Source organism: Prionailurus bengalensis, chromosome E2 (assembly GCF_016509475.1).
Source record: "Prionailurus bengalensis isolate Pbe53 chromosome E2, Fcat_Pben_1.1_paternal_pri, whole genome shotgun sequence".
In the NCBI taxonomy this organism is placed as follows: Eukaryota; Metazoa; Chordata; class Mammalia; order Carnivora; family Felidae; genus Prionailurus; species Prionailurus bengalensis.
In genome coordinates this window covers 33,503,421-33,525,843 of record NC_057352.1, presented here as the reverse complement: position 1 = coordinate 33,525,843, position 22,423 = coordinate 33,503,421, and the positions used below count along the sequence as shown (strand labels likewise).

Below are 22,423 nucleotides of genomic sequence, written 5' to 3'. Positions count from 1 at the left end.
GTGGATGGTTTGGGCATTAATATATATAAACTCTAACAGAGCTCAGAGTAAGAAAACGCATTCAAGGTTCTTCTCTCATTCAAGGTCACTGTATCACCCAGATGTCTATTAATACAATCTATAATAATTTGAGTTTGCTGGACCCTTTCCAGAAGAATTTAATTCAATCTTAACTTTCTGGGGCCTCAATTTTTATGTCTTTCTGATTCACCCTTTTTCCTTTTTTACTCTTACAAGGCTGAAGGAAACCTTTATAGCATAGCCCTAGCAAGCAAGGACTAGGTTTGCAATCTTTTATTTAGAATTTTAATAAAAGAAATACACAAGCTCCTTGTTTACCAAAGTATAGTACACTTATTCCTGGAGTTATGCAAGATTACTTCAGATGGTGCGCAAACTTCAAAGCATTATAAAAATTCTTTTAATGTTTATTCATTTTTGAGAGACAGAGAGACAGAGTGCAAGTGGGGGTTGGGCAGAGAGAGAGAGGGAGACACAGAATCTGAAGCAGGTTCCAGGCTGTGAGCTGTCAGCACAGAGACCAACGTGGGGCTTGAACTCACAAACCGTGAGCTCATGACCTGAACTGAAGTTGGACACTTAACCGACTGAGCCACCCAGGCATCCCCAAAGCATTATATAATGGTTATGTATCTATTTTGCTATATATTAGAAAAAAGCTTTAATATCAAATCTGTGATTTAATGGATATTAGTATCTGGCAGGAACTACCATTAAAATCTGTCTGACCTTCTTTGGCACACAACCAGACCATATTTCCCAGACTTCCTTGCAATTAGTTTGGTTACATGGCTAAATTATTTCCAGTGGAAATTCCAGTGTCACTGTGAGTGACAGTGAGGTATGCCACATTCAGGCCTGGCCCACCCACCCTGTTCACTCCTCTGTGCTTGCCATCATTCCAGCTGCCTAGAATTGGCACCCGTAACAACATTAGAAACTATGAATTAAAGGTGGTAAAGCTGCCATGTTCTAGGTCAGGAGTTAGCAAGCTGCCCATGGGCCAAATCTAGCTGGCCACCTGTTTTTTCAATAAAGTTTTATTAAAACCCAACCATGCCCATTTGCCTAGGTATTCTCTATGGCTGCTTTGGCTACAATGGCAGATTGGACAGTTGCCACAGAGACCACATGACCCTCAACAACAAAAGTATTTACTATCTGACCCTTTACAGAGAAACTTTGCCGACCCCCCCTGGTTAGATCACTGGAGGGCAGCCACCTTGTTGACCGAAACAGCACCACATTTCTTCACATAAACATGAAATAAGCCACTGAAATTCTAGGACGATCTGCTACCATAGTTTACCCTGCTCTCAGTATATTCTTACTCACAACTGCCAAGCTAGGCAGTCCCATGAGATTGCCTGATGGAGACAGCATGAATGTCAGTTGCTTGTGCCTTGTGGGATGACCATTTATGTCCGTGGTGAGTGAAGCACTCCCCTCCAGACCACACCCCCAGGCCAAAACTTCCCACAGGTGCTCTGCCTCAGTCTACCCTAGGACATGGCTCATATTTCTTCTGGTGTTTGTTCTAGTAGGTGCTCTCCATATGTCTGTTGAGTAATTTTATGGAGAGACTGAGGGGGGGATAATTTGGAGGCCTCAGAGTTGTCTTCCCTCCTAAGACCTGCCTAAATGCTTGAGAGTTAAGGCCAGTTTCTAGGACTTTACTCTTTAGACCATCTCACTCCACAAGAGAAACCTTGGGGAGTTTCCCACAGGAAAAGCAATAATCCCAGTCAAATGCCAATGAAACAAGAAGAACTGTATTATTTACAGAGCTAATGTGGTGCAAGGAGAGCGTACACATTAAGCAAAATTGAGTTCTGGCATGAGGCTTTGTGAACTCCAGCCTCACTTGTGCAGAATCATCGTGAGCCAGAAATGGGCTTCCAGACTGCAGCCAGACATGGCAAGGTCTGGGAATGGCTTTCTCTGTTTGTAGAATTGGCCAGTGTCACAAGCAGGCATGTGATTAAGTGGGACTGGGAGAATAATTCATCCCCACCTTTTGTATTTTGCTAAGACAGCATCCTAGAATTTTTTTTATGCTAAAAACCAGGGCTGTGTTCCAGGCTGCAAAGACCAGCTGGCCAGGTCAAAAGGCATAATGACTATGCCTTAACTGGTGTGTGTGTGTGTGTGTGTGTGTGTGTTCTGCTGATTAGAAAGAGGCTTATTGTCTGCTTAGGAAGACAACCCAGATTGTCCCATGTGGATAGAGATGGGGTCCTCTTTCTTAGGGTGGTCTTTAGGACTCAGGTTTCTTCCCTGGATGAAAGGGAGGAACCCCAGCCCAGGTCAGTCTTCAGAGAAGCAATCACCTCTGGGGACTGACTCTATTGCTGTCACAATGTTCTCACCCCTACCACAGAGCTCCCCACACTGTCCTGCCACGGTGACTAGAATGAGTGAAAATTAACATCCTTTTTTGAATTTGAGTCTCCTGAAACTTCATTTCAGCTATAACCTGTGGCCTTGGCCAAGAACCCATGAGCTTCCCTGAGTGTCATGTGCTTTATGGCTGCTGGTTGCCCAATTTTCTCAGATGTCAATACTGGTCTGGCCTGGACAAGGGCAGCCTTGCCAGATGACACCAGGAAAATAGTGTCAGCATAGAGAAGGCACGGCTGCCTGTTCAAGGCACCAGCCGGAAGACAATTGTCCTCCACATCTGTTTCCTGTCCATTGACATCTCATGTCTCCAGTTCAATGCAGGGGGATCAGGGCATGCGATTTCTGGCTGGACAGCGACTTCTCAACAGCAAGTCAGAGCCAGCAGCAAATGCCTCTGCTGCCGGGCTACCTGTCCCAAGAGCCTGTTTCCACCCGTTTCAACCTGCCATCCCTCCAGGCAGCCTAAGGGCCCAGGAGGTGTCAGTAGGGAGTCATGGGTGCTTTGAAGGGTGGAGGTAGAGATGGTTCCAGGAGAGAGAAGCTACCGGAGCTTACCCACAGGCGAGTCAAGCATGTGCTTAGGGCATCAACACAGTCAGTCTGTCAACAAGGTTTTGACACCACAGCAGAATGGTTAAGAATAGAGGTTGTAACAGGGGCGCCTGGGTGGCTCAGTCCGCTGGGCATCCGACTTCAGCTCAGGTCATGATCTCATGGTTCGTGGGGTCGAGCCCTGTGTAGGGTTCTGTGCTGACAGCTCAGAGCCTGGAGCCTGCTTCAGATTCTGTGTCTCCCTCTCTCTCTGCCCTCCCCCACTCGTGCTCTGTCTCTCTCTGTCTCAAGAATAAATAAATGTTTTAAAAAAATTAAAAAAAAATGAATATGGGCTGTAACATTATGCAGCTTTTGTTCAACCCTCAGCTCTTCCTGTACTTGATGTTCCTTGCCCTGCTGAGCCCCGGGATATCATAGAATCAATTCACGGGGTTAATTTTGAGAACTAAGTGAGGTACAGAATACAAAACGCTCAGCACCTCGTTTGCCACACAGAGAGCTCTCAATAAATCTCTGTCGAATGAAGTCCTGAAAGAATAGAAGTGGAAAATATGAAGTAAAAACACGATACTGCAGCCAGGAAAATGGCTGTGGTAATACAAATTAGATGTATAACCTTCCAGAACTTTTCCCACGCAAAGATCTGTTTTTACTAAAATGGGATATTAGTATGGAAATAGAATTCATAGACCATACAATTCACCTTTTCCAAAGTGTGCAGTTCAGTGTTCTTTTAGTATATTCACACAGTTGTGTAACGATCCCCACCCCCCCCCCAATCTAAACCCAGAACATTTCGTCACTCCACAAAAAAGCCTCCTACCCATTCTGAGTCAGTCCTTATGCCCTCCCTCCTCTGCCCCTAGCACCCTCTAATCTACTTTTTGTCTCAATGGATTTACTTATTCTGGACTTTTCCTATAAATAGAATTCTATAATATGTGGCCTACTGCTGTCCAGTTCTTATTGTCAGCAAGAATCGTGGTTCCTTTCTTTTCATGGCTGAATAATATTCCATTGTATGGAGAGATCAGACTTGGTTTATCCATTCATCAGTTGAATGGTCACTTGGGTTGTTCCCGCTTTGGGGTATTACAAATAATGCTTTTCTTTGTGTCTCATTTTGTACGGATATGTTTTCAATGATCTTGGGTATACCTAGGAGTGGAATCGCTGGGGGTATGGTAACTCTACGTTCGATTTCTGAGGAACTACTCAGTTATATCCTAAAGCAGCCGCAGCTATTTCATAATCTGATTTTGCCCCTTTTGCAATAGATCAAGGCTGTCTGTCCTTGCCAATAAAAGGGGTGTGCCTCACTAGTTTGAGTGAATGCACGCATAATATTTCCTTAGCCAGCTGTACCAGACTGTATTTAACGAATTCCCTTTTGTTGAACATGTAATAATCCTGTGAAAGAGGCATTGAGCGTCTAACTTGTGTCCCCAGCAGATATATGACACCTTCCCAGGTATATTCAGGGCACTTTGTATCCCCCTGTTGTAGTGCTTTCACAATGTGCAGTAATCCACTCTCCCCAACACCACGGAGTCTTATCTACTCCATGGTGAGGTCCTTGAGAAGGAACATCCCTTGAATTCAGCTCTGTATCCATATCACCTGGCATAGCACCAGGCTTTTGGTAAATGGAGAATAAATGAATAGATGGAATAATGACTAAATGGAAGGAAGGATGAATGCATGATTAGAGCCAGGGACTAGGGAGAGAAAGAGTTCACTTGTGGTAAGAGCTGTCTGCCCAAAGATCCCCACCTGGAGATGTAGTGAGTTCCCTGACCCTGGAGGTATGTGATAGGAAGCTGAGTCACTTGCAGAGAATATCGTAAAGTTAATTTAGACATCAGAAGGGAAACCGGATGAATTTAAGGTGCTTCCAAACTTGACAGCATAGAACTCCATAGAAAAGAAGCCCAGGCAGCTAAGAGATTTGTCACGAGTTCCTTAGCTGAGCGGCTGTGAGGCTGGCAGTTGCTCTAGAAGTTTTCAAGTTTGTTCTGAGAACTTTGGACTAAAGCCTCTCCCTCTCTAAAGGCATCCAACTGTTCATGCCTGCTTGTGAAACCCAGAGTACCCTGAGGTTAGAGTCCTGCAAGGCAGAAACCCTTATATAACAGGCTGCTGGACGAGTCCATGGCTATCTGTAATCGGAGAGGCAGTCCTGGCAGTTTGGACGAAGAGGGTAAACCGAGCGGGTGTGGCTTAGAGGCCCTGCCACTTGTGGAGCCACAGAGCGGTGGGGGCGGGAGTGGGACCAGGGGGTGGGACCCGCACAGCCTCTATAAGCGTCGTGGACACCTTGAGGCTCTGCAGCTGCAGTCCTTCTATGATGTGGCTCTCAGCTCTGGTCTTGACCTCCCTCACCACTTCCATGACTTGGGGTGAGTCCTTCTGAAACAAAATAGCGAGGGGCGTTTGGAAATTCTTGTCCAGGCACGAGGTGGGGGAGATGCATGAGGGCAAGGGTGTGTGTGGCAGGACTGGTTCCGCAGCAGCCCATGCCCTCCAGACCTGGCGCTCTTGGGGCCCAGCGGGTCCCCGCCAACCCGAGACGCAGGGGAGCATGAACACCCTGAGACTGCAGCTGTGTGCACAGGAGGGCACCCAGCTAACCTCATGCCTCATGGATGAGGGTTTCAGAGACTCCGTTTATTTTCCGCTTGATTATTTGTCTGAGTATGGCTGGATCACAGAGGGTGGCTTGGAAGAGTAGTAAGAGGACCCCTGGCTTTCTGCAAGTTGCATGAAGCCACTTTGCTTTTAGGAAAGACCTATATTGGTACCTGTTATCGTAACCCAGAGAAATCCCAAGAGGCTCTTCACTGTTCTGTTACTGTACTCACATAGGTCTTTTCTAAAAAGAAAGAGGCCTAATGCAACTCGCAGAAAAAGAGGTGGGCGGGGGGCGGGGCGGGGGGTTGCTCTTCGCTTCATGCCATTTCGACTTCGGAAAGATTTCATAGGAACGCTCTACCTTTGGCGGGCACACAGAGAGCCTGGATGGACTGTATATCCAGAGTGCATGGGTTTGAATTACTAGCTGGGTATCCTTAGACACCCTGCTTTAGTTTTCTGTGCCTCGGTTTCCCCCTCTCTAAAATGGGAATGACAGTACCTACCTCATTATGCTGTTGTGAAAGGTAAAACAGGTTGTTTCTAAAAAGTGCCTGCCATGGAGAGTGCACATAAAGGATTCCTAAATAAAGAAGTTGTTTTCAAATGTAGTGCGGTTGTAGAAAACTTGAGGTATGTTAAGGCCAACAGATCAGGAGCCAGCCGCAATAGCTTGCTACTCACAGTTCCCAGGAGGGGGAGGCATGCCACCAGCATGTCGCAGGGCAAGGTGATGCTCAGGGGGGGTGGGAGGAAGAGGGAGGAGGAAGGAATTTCGGGAATTACCATAGTTGCCAGGGGAAGGAAGAGGTAAGACAGGATAAGCAAGTTTAGGATTGGGAAACTAACCAATTTCAGGCAGTTCTCAGGCACAAGAGCGGCTGGCTGTTGTTGGGTACCTGGCCCTGGAGTGATTAGGGCAGGATGGTAGTGGCTTGGCCTGGGAGAGCCCCATAAGAAGGTGGTAGGGGTACGGGTTCTGCTTGCCCAAAGGGAAGTTGACTCCTGTCCCTAGAATTGGCTCCCTCTGAGAGGGGCGGTGCCTCCGGGGTCAGCGAGGACCCAGATGTCAAGCATCAGCATACACAAAATAAAACACGAGATAACACAAGAGTGTAGCACGGGACCCCGAATGCATCTGTGCCCGTTTACAGGCAGAGAAACAGACTCAAGAGAGGGAAATGTATTTGCTCAAGGTCAACTGGAAAATCATGCTCCGGAATCTGTCTGTGGTTCATGAATGGAGAGCCAGGGCTGTGACCATCAGAACTGTGAGGGTCCAGACCTCATCTGCATTTTATCTTCATTCTGATGGGGACATGGTGAGAAACCTGGAACTGTATATAAGGGCAGAGTAAGAACCTAATTAGGAATGGGTCTATCCCTTCCTGCTGGTTACCCGCTGGCAAGGCCATCCCATTTCCATCCTCAGAAAGCCCATACTGGCTGCTCCCATTTCCTCAGCTTCCTCATCTGTAAAATGGGCATATTGTAAAGATAAATGGGAAATGGACCGGAATGCACATGTGGCACATAGTGAGCGCTCAGCATACAAACATTACATCTATACTTACGTCGTACATCGAGTGCGCACTGCTCCTGTTACCACAACCCTTATGCCTCTCGCTCCATCCACCCGCTTTTTCACCCTCGCCGATTGGCTTCTGTCCACTTCACCTGTCTTGAGGATTATCACTGGATATTCTCCTATAAGACCAAACCTGGATTCTCCTTTTCTGTTCTGCCCTCACATTTTGAGGGAGAAGTTGGCCTTTTGTCTATGCCTAAAAGGGAGCAATTGGAAGAATGCCAGGCTAGAAATGGTTTCAGATGAGAAATTTACACACACAGGCTGCTTGGGGGATGGGCCGTGATCAAGAGTCTGAGCAGCCACTTGCACATGCAAATCCAGAAAGAAACCAGGACTGGGGTGGAAGCTTCAGGGAGACGGGTGCAGCTGGGTGGGGAAGAACTGCCTGCCCAACAAGGGTGGAACAGGTAGGAATCGGACCCCCAGTCTCCCCTCTGGACGACCCTGTGCAGAGCCACCAGAAGAACCCCCTTCAAGCTGATTGGGTCACTCTGGCATACTCCTGGACTGTTCACTGCCTCTTATTTACCCACTAAATAAAGGCCCAACTGTTAGGCTGGCGCTGAGGCCCTCCCAGGACTGAACCTGACTCATTACAGGCTGCCACCGGCTCCCCAGCGACTCCCTTCGCTCTTCCTCAGGCTGGCCTTGCATTTTGCTCTCAGAGCCTCACCTAGGCACATTCTCTTCTCTGCTTTATACCTTTATCCCCACTCTCCCCTCTGTTGCTTGTTGGGTCCCCCTCTCCCACTGCCAGTCTCAGCTCCAAGTTCACTGTGCCCATGATGCCACCGATCAGAAGGTCCCCTGCCTCTTCTGACTCCTGTAGGACCTCACTGGGACCTCTCTCAGGACACCAACCCCCTTGCTTCCCTCTGAGTGGAGTCAGGTGTGTTTATGACTCATTCTCCCTACAAGGTTCAGAGACACTGAGAGGAGGGAGTGCCTCTTGTTCATCCTCTCCACCAGCATGCAGCTCAGCGCCTGGGTCCTAATGGATACCTGTTTCTAGAGTCTTCTAAGGGTGGAATCAAAAGGCTTCATCCTCTCAGCAGCTCTTTTTCTTGCATTTCCTTTTTATTTGATGGTATTATACCTCCAATACCAATACCAATCCAGATAGCCCCGAGTAAGGGGCTGTTTACAAAGAAGAAACTGAGGCCCAGAGGGTTTCAGTGACTCATTCAAGGTCACATGCTGAAAGCGGAAAACCCACCTGCAGTCCAGGTCAAACTTTTCCTCTCTTTCCTCTGGATGTCCAGCAGGGCACCCGTCCTCACCTCCTGTGGTGGACACCTCTCAAGGCAAAGTCCTGGGCAAGCACGTCAGCGTAGAAGGATTTGCACAACCTGTGGCCGTCTTCCTGGGAATCCCTTTTGCCAGGCCTCCTCTTGGATCCCTGAGGTTTGCTCCACCACAGCCTGCAGAGCCATGGAACTTCGTGAAGAATACCACCTCCTACCCTCCTATGTAAGCTGGCATCTTTTCAATGGGAATGTTTGTCTCAAAGTGATACAGGAAGGAGCCAAGGCAACACCCTGAGTGGCTTTGCTCTGAAATCTCTGAGCTGTTGTAGATCCGTAAAAACCTTGCAGAACTCACAGCATTCTAGAGCCCTTTATTCAACAAACGTTTATTGAGCATGTTCTGGGTTCCTAAGATCCATGCATGAAAATTATCCCTATGTTCGTGGTGCTTGCATTCGAGCAGGGAGAGTTAGATAACAAACAAAAAAATATGCAAATTAATAAATTATGTACTATGTTAGAATATGATAAATGTCTTGGGAAAGAATTAGAAGTTGAGTCAGTGAGGGAGATCAGCTGTAATGATTCTGTTTATTCTCTTGTCTCGAACTTTGCTAAAATGGGGGAGCAGGGTGGGTGAAGGAGGTTTGTGGGTGGGGAGTCCTGAGGGGAGTTGACTGGGAAAGTTCCCAACTCCCAGGTGTGTCTAAGTACCTAGTCATGAGCAGAGCAGTGGTTGGTGTGTCCCAATCACCCTGACCAAAGGGGCGCCTGGGTGGCTCAGTCGGTTAAGCATCTGACTTTGGCTCAGGTCATGATCTCGAGGTTCATGAATTCAAGTCCCGCGTCGGGCTCTGTGCTAACAGCTCAGAGCCTGGAGCCTGCTTTGGATTCTGTATCTCCATGTCTCTCTGCCCCTTCCCTGCTCATGCTCTCTCTCTCTCTCTCTCTCTCTCTCTCTCTCTCAAAGATAAATAAGCATTAAAGTATTTTTAAAATGTATGTATGTTTATTTCCTGATTGCAAAGGTAATAACATACTTAGTACAGAAAAGGGAGGACGCACAGGTAAGTAAAGGTAAGACAATGAAAATCATACACAAATCCCCCATAGAGAGAACTGCTGTTCACATTCTAGATTCTGCTTTTCTTGTCTTTTATCTATTGCATATTTTCTCCATTAAAAATAGAATCCATAAGATTCTGCACTGAATTCCAATGCGTGGGTTTCTTTTCCCCCACATCAAGAAACAATTCTCTGACACCAGCTGTGTGCCCTACAATTCAACTCATTCTTACACTGTTCTGCCCGGAGATAGCGTCAGATCCCACAGGTTAAAGACTCAGCCCCACAAGACTGCTGTCTGCTTCTGATGCCAATCACAAGTAGTCCAAGCTGTCAACTGTGCTTGTGACCTTGGCTCTAAATCACAGGTTCCCATGACCGCCTTCTTGGGTTCTGTTAATTTGCTAGAGTGGTCACAGATCTCGGGAAACTGGTTTATTCACTAGATTACCAGTTTATTACAAGGTTTTTAAAGAGTATGTATCAACAGTTAAACGAAGAGATCCGTGGGGTGAGGTCCCGAACAAAGGAGATTCTGTGTCCTTCTAGAGTTTGGGTTCTGGCACGGTGGCCTTAAAACATTCTGATTCAACAACTTGGGAACTCTCTGAACCCTGTCCTGTGGGTATTTTGGGGAAGGCTTTGTTACGTAGGCATGATTGATGAAACCAGTGGCCACTGGCCAGGATTCCACCTCCAGCCCCTCCTGCCTCCCCAGAGGCCAGGGGGCAGGACTGAAAGTTCCAGGCCTTTAATAAGTGTTTCATTTACCTGACAACCACCTCCTACCTGAAGTGTGATCAAAAGTCACCTTATTAACACAACAAAAATATCTTTGCTGTTTTCTTCACAGAGGAAATGCCAGAGGTTTTAGGGAGTCTGTTCCAGAAATAGGATGGAGGCCAGATAGATATTTCCTATGATAAAAAACAATATCACCTCACATGATAAAGGTAGTTTAGATGCCTGCTTTGCTCATTTATAAATATATCATGAACATTGTTCTATGTCATTAAATATCATAGCCTGACATAGAAATAGCTACATTACATTGAGTATTGAATCATACTTTATTTACCCAATCTCTTATATGGGGTCATTAAGTTGTTTTTGATAGTATAAATAACACTCTGATGAATATCCTGCAGCTAAATCTTTATGCACACCAATGAATATTTTTGGATAAGTTCGAAGAAATGACATTTCTGAGTAAAAGAGTATGCACCTCCTGTTAAATTCCTTTCCAGAAATGTTCCAACCACACTCTTCCTATTAATATATGAACACCTCCATTCACCAGAACTTTGGCAATGCGTGGGGTTATTAAAAAATACCTTTGGGCTGTTGGATAGGCAAAATAATAATAATTATTATTATCATTATAGTTATATATAATTTTGCTATTTATTCCCCATTAATTTGAACACTAGTGACGTTGAACTCTTTTCTCTCTTTTGACGTTTGATTTTCTTCTTTTATGACTATTAAGCTCCTTGTTCTGGTGATCAGGAGAAAGTTCCCTTACGGTGGAAATTAAGAAGTCACCGTTGGGGGCCCTGATTCTGCCACTTGATAGCTATGTCATCCAAGTGCCTCACATACCTAATTTACATACAGAGGGCAGTGATATCTGCCTTCTGGTACCTTGAGATCGAGAAGCGTTGCTTATTATGTCCTTAGAAATATAATGCACTACATAGTATAGATCTTTCCGGCTGCGTGACCTTGGGTAGTTCTCTAACCTCTCTGTGCTTCAGTTTTCTCAACTGTAAACTGGGGATAGTAATAGAATCTATGTTATGGGCTTGTCATGGGAGGATTAAAGGGGTTAGTACATAAGGAGTACTTAAAACAGCACCTGGCATGCTGGGAGGGCCATGAATATTACCAGTATTAATCTATGTTGGATCTTTAAGATCTGTTATTCGGGAAACCAATAGTGCTTGTCTGGGTTGGATAGATTCTTAGCATGTCAGGGCTGCAAGACCTTTTTTTTTCTTTTTTTTTAATGTTTATTTTATTTATTTTGAGAGAGAGACAGCACAAGCAGGGGAGGGGCAGAGAGAGAGGGAGAGAGGGAATCCCAAGCAGGCTCCGTGCTGTCCGTGCAGAGCCTTAACGCGGGCTCCAACTCACGAAGAGCGAGATCATGACCTGATCTGAAATCAAGAGTCAGACAAGCTTAACCGACTGAATCCCCCAGGCGCCCCTGCAAGGCCCTTATAGAAATCCCTTCCCTCACAGAGACCTGGCAGAGTCAAGCCAAAGCAGGCAAGTGATTCACCCTGGGTCTCCCAGAAAATTAGTGAGGGAGGCAGGACCAGAATATAGTTCTCCTGATATGGCCCCACACACATTTCACCCCTGACCTGTTGTGGTCCTTAAACGCCTGCCATGTGAGTGACTTTGCAGGGATTATGGAAGTCTACCATGAACTAGAACATGCTCACCTGGTGGAGGACACGTTTACCTGGAACACGGAGAGCTGGGATGCTTCTGGGACTGTTTCCTCTGGCATTGAAACAGTCCTCTCCCAGACAATCAGCATACTGGCAGCCTCCTCTCCTTGACCCAGGGCCCCTCAAAGCCTCCAGGAAGGGGAGAGGTGCTTCTCACCGTACCTGGTCCCGGGAGACCTTAGTGAGCCTCAGGCCCCCTACCCAGACTCTCCCTCACTGCCTCTCCTGAGAGAGTCTCCGAACCATTCCAATGTCTCCAGCCTAGTAAGAACAGCTTTACTTACCAGCCTAAACCCACCAGCCCAAGGCCTGGCCTGACCGCAGAAGGCATTTGCTCAGCTCCGAGTGAACCTCACAAGCTCCTCTTTCTTGTCCCCTCCCTAGGTGCTCCCAGGATGCAGTGGGAGGGCAGGTGCTCTCCGACCTCTTTACCAACAGGAAGGAAAGCATTCCTCTCAAGTTTTCCGAAGACTGCCTGTACCTAAATATTTACACTCCTGCTGACTTGAGGAAGAAGAACAGGCTGCCGGTAAGCAGAAGCTTCCAGCACTGCGGGTCTTCTGGTGTAGACCAGAAGAGCGAGAAGGCAGCTTGGGGGGGGGGGCTGTTTCAGGGACCCCCTGCTTCCCTTACCTCCCACGGTCAGACCCCATGACCCCAAGAAACACAAACTCTCCACACCTCAGTCTCCCCTAGTGACAGACACGGGGCCTTTGGGCGAGTTTGCTGTGCCTCTGTCATGCACATTGTGATTTTTGCCAAATTGTTTCTTGCTGATAGAAGAACAAGAATGATTACTCTTAGAGTTAAGCCGCCAGCCCAATCCTTCCTTTACAAGTAGAGAAACTGAGGCCCAGAATGGGGGAGGGGAGATCACGCTGTGGGATTGGCAGGATGAGAGCATAGGCCTTCTGAGTCTCAAACCAGAGCTCCCTGGCACAGACTGAGAAAGTGAGCCTGTGGGTGGCCTTTCCTCAGCACTTAAGATGCTCCTCTGTCAACTTCCAGGGTCCCCTGAGAGATGTTAGGGGAAGAGCCTGGGGCAACTCATGAAGCTCTTTCTTTTGCCTCTGGCCAAATTTCTGGGATTTTATTGTAGCTAATCTCCTTCCTTAATTGTCTTTGGCACCGACCTATGACCCCATGAGTCAGCATTTCCACAATAAAAGAGGCCTAGAGGCGGGGCAGCTTCCAAACTCAAGCTGAAGCTTGGAGGAAGGTCTCCTGGAAAAGGAGATATTCCCTGGGGTGGAGAGGCGTGGGGATGTTAGCACCCAGCCATCTCTCAGAAGCACGCCTGGCATGATGCCCTGGAGTGGGGGGAGGGCACCTGTGGACTTGTGAGCAGAAACTAGCACTGTATATGCTCAGCTCAGTGAGATGGGACAACGTTTCACTCACTCATTCATTCATCCATTCTTCTGTTACGTGCCCTCCCGTGCATAGCTACACCTGGGGGTTAGGACAAAGGAGGGACAAAAAAGCCATCACCAGACAGCCATTACTGTGGAGGATGGCTCTATCTGCGCTGCTCAAACACTGACCAGCTTCTTCAGTGAATCACTACTGACCAGCCCTTGCCTCGGCCTTCACGCAGATGACTGCAAACTCAGTCCCCCTCGGCAGAGGCGGGCAGGGATCAGAGGTGCGGGAGGAACAGAGGGAGAACCCCTACTTACGGACACAGGACTACAGGGTCTGATTTTTTTTTTTTAATTTTTTTTTCAACGTTTATTTATTTTTGGGACAGCGGGAGACAGAGCATGAACCGGGGAGGGACAGAGAGAGAGGGAGACACAGAATCGGAAACAGGCTCCAGGCTCTGAGCCGTCAGCCCAGAGCCTGACGCAGGGCTCGAACTCACGGACTGCGAGATCGTTGACCTGGCTGAAGTCGGACGCTTAACCGACTGCGCCACCCAGGCGCCCCTACAGGGTCTGATCTTAAGCCTTGGTTCTGCCTTTTGCTAGCAGAGAGACCTGGCTCTGTTTCCTTAGAATAGTATTAGTCACATATTCGATGACGCATGTCAAGCTTTGTCTCAGTGGCTGGTGAGTGTGCAAGGCAAGTACTCCTGAAGCATTAGTCAGAGTTGAAGGGAAGATCTTACTCCTGTCCTAACGGCCAGCCCACTGCACCAGGCTGGGGGCCACACCGCGCTGGGTGGCTCAACGGATGGACTCCAGAGCCAGACTGGGTGGGTCAAGTCCTGCTTCTGCTGCTTATGAGTTGTGTGACTTCAGGCGGGTTAAATGCCTCAGTTTTCCTGTCTGTTAACGGGACAGCATTAGTCCCTACTTCATGGAATGGTACTTGGCACTTAGTGTTACAAATTCTTTTTTTTTTTTTCAAGTTTATTATTTTTGGGGACACCTGGGTGGCTCGGTCGGTTAAGCGTCCGACTTTGGCTCAGGCCACGATCTCCCAGTCCGTGGGTTCGAGCCCCACATCGGGCTCCGTGCTGACAGCTCAGAGCCTGGAGCCTGCTTCGGATTCCGTGTCTCCCTCTCTCTCTGACCCTCCCCCACTCATGCTCTGTCTGTCTCTCTCTCTCAAAAATAAATAATCATTAAAAAAATTTATTATTTATTTTAAGAAAGAGAGAGAGAGAGAGTGGGGGAGGGGCAAAGAGAGAGAGAGGGAGAGAGAGAATCCCAAGCAGGCTCCGTGCTGCCAGTGCAGAGCCCAATGAGAGCCTCCATCTCACCAACTGTGAGATCATGACCTGAGCCGAAGTTGGATGCTTGACTGACTGAGCCACCCAGGTGCCCACCCCCAATTTTTTTTATTAATAAAACTATTGCAATATTATTTTTCAAGCACTCTTACTCCCTGGCTGTGTGAGCGCCTACATGCCAGAGCTGAGCATTATGAAGTGCCATGTCTACCCTCATCCGCAAGGCTTATCGTGGTCCCTGGCACATAGTAGGTTCTCACATCATATCGGTCCAATGAATGACGACTTACTGGAGGAGGTGGCTTTTAGGCTGGGCTTTGGAAGATGGGTGGGATTTGGGGTTGCAGAGGAGGCATAAGGAAGGTGTATTTGAAAGAAACCCCACTGGGGGCACGTGTGCTTCTCGAGACAGTCATTCATGTGCCAGAGCCGTTTAATTCACTGCACACGAGGTAAGATGAGGCTGAAATACAGGGCTGTGGCAGGCAGGGCGTGCAGGGCTGTGGGAACAGTCCGAGCATGAGGACAATGGGAGTGTTGGGTGTTGGGGAGAACGTGGTACTCTCAACCTCAGCTGCTCCCATGATGAAGTTCTGTGTGAAGAGCCTGGTGACACTGGAGCTGGGGACCCAGGAAGGGACAGCCAGGGTGTACCGAGTAGGGTGGTGGCCCAGGCCCCGGTTGGGAGCACAGAGGAAAGGAGCACCTGCCTGCTCCCACTTTGCTGGGGACTAGTGGACTTCAGGGATCGGCCCCTTTGGGTCATGGTCAAGATGTAGGCGACCAAACCGGATAACCTGTTGAGGCCCTTCCCGGCTTTGCTTCCTCTAACCAGGACGGTTGCTTCCCTCCTGTCCAGGTGATGGTGTGGATCCACGGAGGGGGTCTGATGGTGGGCGGAGCATCAACCTATAGTGGACTGGTCCTCTCTGCCCATGAAAATGTGGTGGTGGTGACCATTCAGTACCGCCTGGGCATCTGGGGATACTTCAGGTAAGATACATTGGCCCCCAAAGCAAGGATGCAAGGATTCAGCTCTGATCATGTCAGCCCTCGAGGGGATCTTGGCCAGGTTCCCTAGTGAAGCATCCAAGTCCCTTCATATTTGGGCTCTACCTATCTTCTCCTTCCCCAGCCACACGGGTCCACTTGCTTCCGAGCTTTTTGTAGGTGTATCCTCTCTACCTAGAATGCCCGTTCTACCTTTTTTTTTTAATGTTTGTTTATTTTTGGGGGGGAGGGGCAGAAAGAGGGGGACAGGGGATCTGAAGCAGGCTCTGTGCTGACAGCAGAGCCTGACGTGGGGCTCGAACTCACGAACCGTGAGATCATGACCTGACCCGAAGTTGGACACCTCAACCGACTGAGCCACCCAGGCGCCGGTACCTGATGAACTTCTATTCATCCTGCAAGGCCCAACCCTCTGAAATACTCTTCTCTTTCTCACTTGTGCTGTCCCAGCACATTGCACACATCTATTGAGACAGCATGCAGTGGGGCACTTAGAGGCTACCACATGAGAAAGGAAGGAAGGAACGTGGTCCGGGCAGGAACTCAGTGCATCCTTGTGGGTGAAGGAAAAGGAACAGGTATCTGGAGCTGAAGGTTGTCGGTGCATCTGACGCCAGTGGACAGCCCCCCTGGGAGGAATGTCAGACCCACTCCTCCCGTTTCCTTTTTTGGAATTTGGCCCAAATGAGTGAAGGCAGGTGTCTTCCCGATTGAGTCTCCATGGGGCAGGGACCGGTTTCCCTGCAGGACACAGTTACCTCTGTGTTACACAGTCCCTCTGACCCTGAGATGGCTGAAGGGTGGGCCGGGGGTGAGCTGCTCCCAAGAAAGACCCCCAGGGCTGGAGGAGGGCTACCCCAGGTGAGTGCTGCCTCGGGATGAATCGCCATCATTGAGACTCCTCTCCTCTCTCAGCCGTGGCCCGTCTCTCTGCTCCCCGTTACAGTCAAACCACTATATTAGCTATTTCTGCTGCTGCTGCCCCTCCCAGTCCGCCCTCTGCCCACCCCACCCCGGTCAGGGTTCCTCTCCAAACACACCACTGCGTTCTGGCCGAGGTCACCACTGACCCAACAGCTCTTGGGCCAACCTCGGCAGCATCCACACACGACTCTTCACACGAGACGCTCTGACCTCCATGTGTATCTCTCTCTCCGTCTCCACTGGCCCCCTGGGTGACCTCAGGGGCCGCATTCAAAGCTCCCCGTTTCAGCCCCTGCCTCTCCTTGGAAATCCAGATGTGTAAGGCATTAACTAGTACCTGCACCTGCTGCCATCTCCACTGGACGCCTGAAGGGCCCCACACTCCACGGGGACAAACTTAACCCTTGACCCCCACCGCTCCTTGCTCCGCACTTTCCTAATCTCCTGACAGGGCCTCCTGTTGGCTACTGGAAGCCCCTCCTTCCACCTGCTCCAGAGAGAAGACTAGCGGGCACCCTTGACTTGTCTTCTTCTCACATCCAGTCGGGTCAGCAAATCCTCTCGGTTCCACCTTCAGAATGTGTTCAGGATCCAACCACTTCTCGCCTCCGCCCTTATGGCCCCTAACCAGCCCTCTGTGTCTCTCTCTTAGATTATTGTAATAACCACCTACTTTTATAACCCTGCTTCTTGGATGCTTACATCTAATGCAGACAGTAGCCAGAGCGATCATTGAAGACATAAATGGAACCTCGTTGTTGCCCTGAAATGGATTCCCACATTGCTAACAATGACATCAAAGGTCTTACCAAGGCCCACAGAGCCCTCTGGCTGCATGTCCGACACTCCTACTTTTGTCCACTGGACCCCAGGGCCTTTGCACTGGCCGTTTTTTCAGCCTGGCATTCCCTTCCTTGGATATGTGCAAGGCTCACGCGCTCCTCCATTCAAGTCTCTACTCAAACGCTACCACCTCAAAGAGGCCTTTCTTGGTCATGTGATCTGCGATAGGACCCAGCTGCTCCACTCCTGCCTTTTCCCTCACCCTGTTTTATTTTTCCTGAGAATACTTTTATTATCTGACATCATATTCTGTATTTATCTGTTTGTGTGTGATCTGTAGTGTGAGCTCTGTATAATCAGAGATTTTGCCTGCTTCGTTGTCAGATGTGCTCCTAGCTCTTAGAACAGTGTTTTGCATAAAGTAGACACTCAGTAAATAGATCCCAGTTGAATGACTATAGAGCCCTACAACAGAACAAGGCTACAGAAATGAAGACGGGAGACGACCCTTGTGTCAGGGTTGTGGAAGCCCAGTCTTTTACTAGAAGACTCACCTAGGGCCCCCAGCCCCATTTATGGTCCTGAGAGCCCTGCCATGAAGTCTGTGCTCCCGCCTCCACCCTGTTCTTAACAGCACAGGGGACGAACACAGCCGGGGAAACTGGGGTCAGTTGGACCAGGTGGCCGCACTTCGCTGGGTCCAGGAGAACATTGCCAACTTTGGAGGGAACCCGGGTTCTGTCACTATCTTCGGAGGGTCAGCAGGAGGTGTCAGCGTCTCTGTTCTTGTAAGTGTTCCTGGCCTTGGTAGGGCTACTGATGAGACTCCTTGGAGCCTTTTGCCCTGTTGGCACCTTTCCCTACGAGATCTGGATCTAGGGCTGCCCCTACTCTGCACAGCATTAGATGGGGGGGAGGGCTAATGGTCAAACTCTCCTTGGCCCCCGGGAGGCTCAGAGCCCAGGCTAGTGTCCTGGGTCCTCGAGAGTCTCCAGCCCCAGCCCCAGCGGCGACATTCCTCCTCTTCTAACGTGGCTGAGCTCCAGCTCTCCCTCTCCTTCCTACTCACCTTAACATTAGGATTCACTGCATTTCTCCTGGAAGGTAGGGGTGAGCATGGATTATGAATAAGAGTTGGACAGCGTCACTGTTCGGCCTGAAGCCAGGTCTGCCTGTCGGGGGATGTGAGCGCTCAGAGCAGGGCAGAGGTGGAGCCAGGATGGGGGGAGTGTGTGACCAGGGGAGGGTGGTGGAAGTGGGGTCGGGAAGGGATGGGGGAGCCGTGTGGGCTCCTGGGGCCCTTGGGGGCCAAGTGTGGGGAATGAGGCTGGGGAGCCGCTGAGAGAAGCAGGGATGGAAACCAGCTGACAAAGTGCTGGGAGCCATAGAACACCCTCCAGCCCCTTCACTGTTGAGGGTCAGCACCATTACTGTATTTTGAATGTACGTATTGGTTTCCTTGTGGAGCACTCAGAAGGAAATGTTTTTATATCGTATGAAGTGGAGAAATAGGAAAAGTACAGACAAACCCAAAGAAAAAAAAGTCATCCATAGCCCCATTACCCAGGGAAGCTCACCATGGACATTTTGACACTTTTCTAGTTTTTTCCTCCATGATTCGCTTACCCTGTGTTTCTCTCTCTCTCTCTCTCTCTCTCTCTCTCTCTCTCTCTCTCTCTCTCCCCTATCTATCTATCATCTATCTCTGATTGATCTATCTATCATTTATCTACCTAAGATTTTTTAACCAAAACCCTTCCTTAGCATATCTTATAATGGAAACATTTCCCTGAACATTAAACACTCTTCCACTAATATCATTTTGTTGTAGATTCCATGGTATTCCATGGTATAGATTTGCACAGTATTCCACGGTAAGAACGGAAAATGGTTTATTCACTCAACTGCATGATATTGGAAGCTTAGGTTATTCCCAATTATATTATAAACATTATGATCACTTTTCTTAGGATAAATCCTGAGTAATGGAAATGGGGAATCAGAACTGTGTCTTTAAAGTGTGGCCAGGAGTTGCCACACTGTGTTTAGATAGTTCTGATTGTTATGATCAGTGCGATCATAACACTTCCTGTTCTCCCCTCTTTCTGTGCTGCTGGCTGTCTCCAGCTAAGGCTCTCTTGGAGAAACCAGTCCCAGGATCGGCCTGGGACCAGGCCTGCCCAGGCAAGGACCTGCCGTGTCTACTGAGTGCCAGGGTCTTCAAGGGGATGGGCCAGAGTAGAGCTGTGGATGGGATAGCTCTTGAAAAGCCCTCCACACAAGCAGAAACTCTCTTTCCGTCCACTCTCCTGCCAGGTGTTATCTCCACTGGCCAAGAACCTCTTCCATCGGGCCATCTCCGAGAGTGGCGTGGCCCTCTCTACTGCCCTGGTCAAGAAAGACATGAAGGATGCAGCTCAGGTGGGTCACACTGGGTCACCCGACACCCTTTGCTCCGCTCCCCTGGAGTCTTCAGGGGACTTTCCTGCCAGGGCATCCAGAGTCATGAAACTGGAAGGGCGAGGAGACGTGGCAGCCAGCCTCCCAGTTTTACCACTGAGCAAACTGGGGCGGACAGTGGAAGCAGCTTGCCAGGGACCACGAGGGATCGGGGCAGAGCTGGGATTCGAGCACGTGGCTCTGGACCGCCAGCATGGTGCTCGGTCCACTGAGCACTCTTCCCAAAGTGTGCCAAGGTGGGCTGCCAGGCCACACAGTGGGCAGCGGACTCTCCCCACGTCTCGTCTCTCAGGGTCTCAGTTCTGGTGAACCCACTAGCAGGATGTGGGCCTGGAGTGGCTCCTCCTTAAGTGCCTCATGGCTGGGGTGGGTTCCTGGAGAATTCATTCATTCACTCGTTCATTCATTCATCACATAATTTGGGGATAGCCAGACATCTAACAGCCTCGTGAATTTTGCATTGTAATGGAGGAGGCAGATTAATGATTCCATAATCACATAGATTATAAAGTCTCTGCTGATAAGAGCAATAAAACAGAGGTGTCTGATGTCACAACGTAATCCGAAAGAAGCACCTAAGCTAGTGTGTAGGGTGTAAGGCTTCCTGAAAAGACATCTGAAACCAGGCAGTGTGGTTCTGGATTCCATGCTCTTACAGCGCCCCCCCCTCCGCCCCGATCCCCCACCCTGTGCTCCCTCCCTCTAGACGCACAGCTTGGAGATCGTTACGCCCATTTTAACAGAGACAGGGGAATAAGGACAAAGCTTGTCTAATTGGCACGACGGGACCCAGGACCCCCACCTGCTGGTCTCGAGTATTCTCTGCTCCCCCACCGCTGTCTTTAAAAATGAAGGTCGGGGTAGAACAGCTCTTTATTGATGGAGGGAAGGGACATGGCTCTTGAATTCTGCTGCTCCTTGTGATCTCTGCAGAAAATTGCTTTCTTTGCTGGGTGTAAAACCACCACCTCGGCTGTCACTGTTCACTGCCTGCGCCAGAAGACAGAAGAGGAGCTCTTGGAGATATCGCGGAAGATGGTAGGTGTATCCATTCACGGAAGATGGTAGGTGTATCCATTCTCGTGGCCACGCGAGCACCCCACCCAGGCTTCATTATTTCAGCAGTCCCCTTGACCTAGAAACCTGCCTGGGACAGTGTCTCTCCCCTGGGGAACAGTGTCAGGCTCTGGATCTGAATGGGAATTTCTTTATTTTTTTTTTCTTTATTTAATTTGAGAGAGAGAGAGGGGGGGGGGAGCATGCAAGCTGGGGAGAGGGGCAGAGGCAGAGAGAGAGAATCTTAAGCAGGCCCCATGCTCATGCCGAGCCCAACTTGGGCTTGATCCCATGACCCTGGGATCATAACCTGAGCCAAAATCTAGAGTCAGATGCTCACCCGGCTGAGCCACCCAGGCGCCCCTCTTTTTTTTCTTTTTTATTATGAAATATCTCAAACATTTGCAAAGTTGAAAAACAGCATAATGAACAAATCGTATCATAATCTCTCACCTCTATCAAAACTTACTATTTTCCCATTCTTGTTTCCAAATGTATTTTTAAGGAATTAAGCATTACATATTCCCAGAGATAACTACTGTTCTGAATTTTGAGGATGGGATATTAAGAACAAAGATTTTAAGGAAGGTTGTCACAATTTATCTTGCTTAATTTAGAAACTACCTCAATTATATCCCAGTGGTGGGCCAATTTTCTGGCTTTTCTGAGACTCTGCCTCCATTGTGATTCTGGAACAACCATCCATCCATCAATTCATTCATCATCATATTTGTCTACTCATCCACCAGTCTGTCCAATTCATCAATGTTCTTTTATCAGTTTACTATCAGTCCATCCCTAACTTTCGTTCATTTCAGTCATCTCTACATTATCCAACCACCGTGTATCTTCACTTACCATTCACTTATCATCCAAAACCAGTGATCCATCCCTCACCTAGTTATTGTTGATCTGTCTACCAATCCGTCCGATTCACCCTTACGCCATTTTATTGACCAGCTCCTTCCATCATCTACATCCATCCATCCATCTATCTGTCCATCCATCCGTCCCTCCCTCCGTCCATCCTAGGTGTATGGAGAAGGGTAATTGGGTGGGTGATGCAGACATTAATCAGATACAGTCCTTGCTTATGAGGATCTGTCCCAGGAGAAACACACTCATATACTTCATGGGTTAAGGGTGGTGGGAGTATACAGAGAGGCAACATTCATAATAGTCAGCAGGGATGCTTCACAGAGGAGGGACATTTGAGGACTGATGGATGGCTATGACAGTGTCATCACAAGGACGCCCAGAAAATACAGCACGTAAGCCCAATGGGAACTATTCCCTCTGTGGGAGAAGGGTATGAATGTGAGCTAAGGTGTATCCTAAGCCCCTGGACTCTCAGCTGAACCCTCAGCCTCTAAGGATATTCCCGGACCCTCTAAGGCTAGGCCTCTGGCCCTGGACTCTGTTTTATTTCCTGGCTTAACTCCAACGTCCAAAGCCTTGGGGCTTGGATCTTGGTTTCTCAGTCTCAAATAAGGTGATCAGTGCATTCAAAGAATAAAAACACAATTATTTCTGATTCCTG

The 22,423-nt window shown here is 48.8% G+C and overlaps 1 protein-coding gene across 2 annotated transcripts in view; it reads left to right on the top strand.

The window, feature by feature from the left end:
- The first annotated feature begins 5,246 nt into the window (after nucleotides 1-5,246).
- The window catches only part of CES1 (carboxylesterase 1), a 31,018-nt gene continuing 13,841 nt past the window's right edge, over nucleotides 5,247-22,423 (top strand). Inside the window, exons 1-7 of one of the 2 annotated variants that reach the window (XM_043599224.1) lie at nucleotides 5,247-5,378; nucleotides 8,464-8,671; nucleotides 12,357-12,501; nucleotides 15,509-15,642; nucleotides 18,002-18,155; nucleotides 19,684-19,788; nucleotides 20,761-20,865. In XM_043599224.1, the coding sequence (XP_043455159.1) occupies nucleotides 5,324-5,378; nucleotides 8,464-8,671; nucleotides 12,357-12,501; nucleotides 15,509-15,642; nucleotides 18,002-18,155; nucleotides 19,684-19,788; nucleotides 20,761-20,865 (906 nt within the window). In that variant the 5' untranslated portion in view covers nucleotides 5,247-5,323. The remainder of the gene's footprint in view (nucleotides 5,379-8,463; nucleotides 8,672-12,356; nucleotides 12,502-15,508; nucleotides 15,643-18,001; nucleotides 18,156-19,683; nucleotides 19,789-20,760; nucleotides 20,866-22,423) is intronic. The other variant, XM_043599225.1, reaches the window with a different exon arrangement.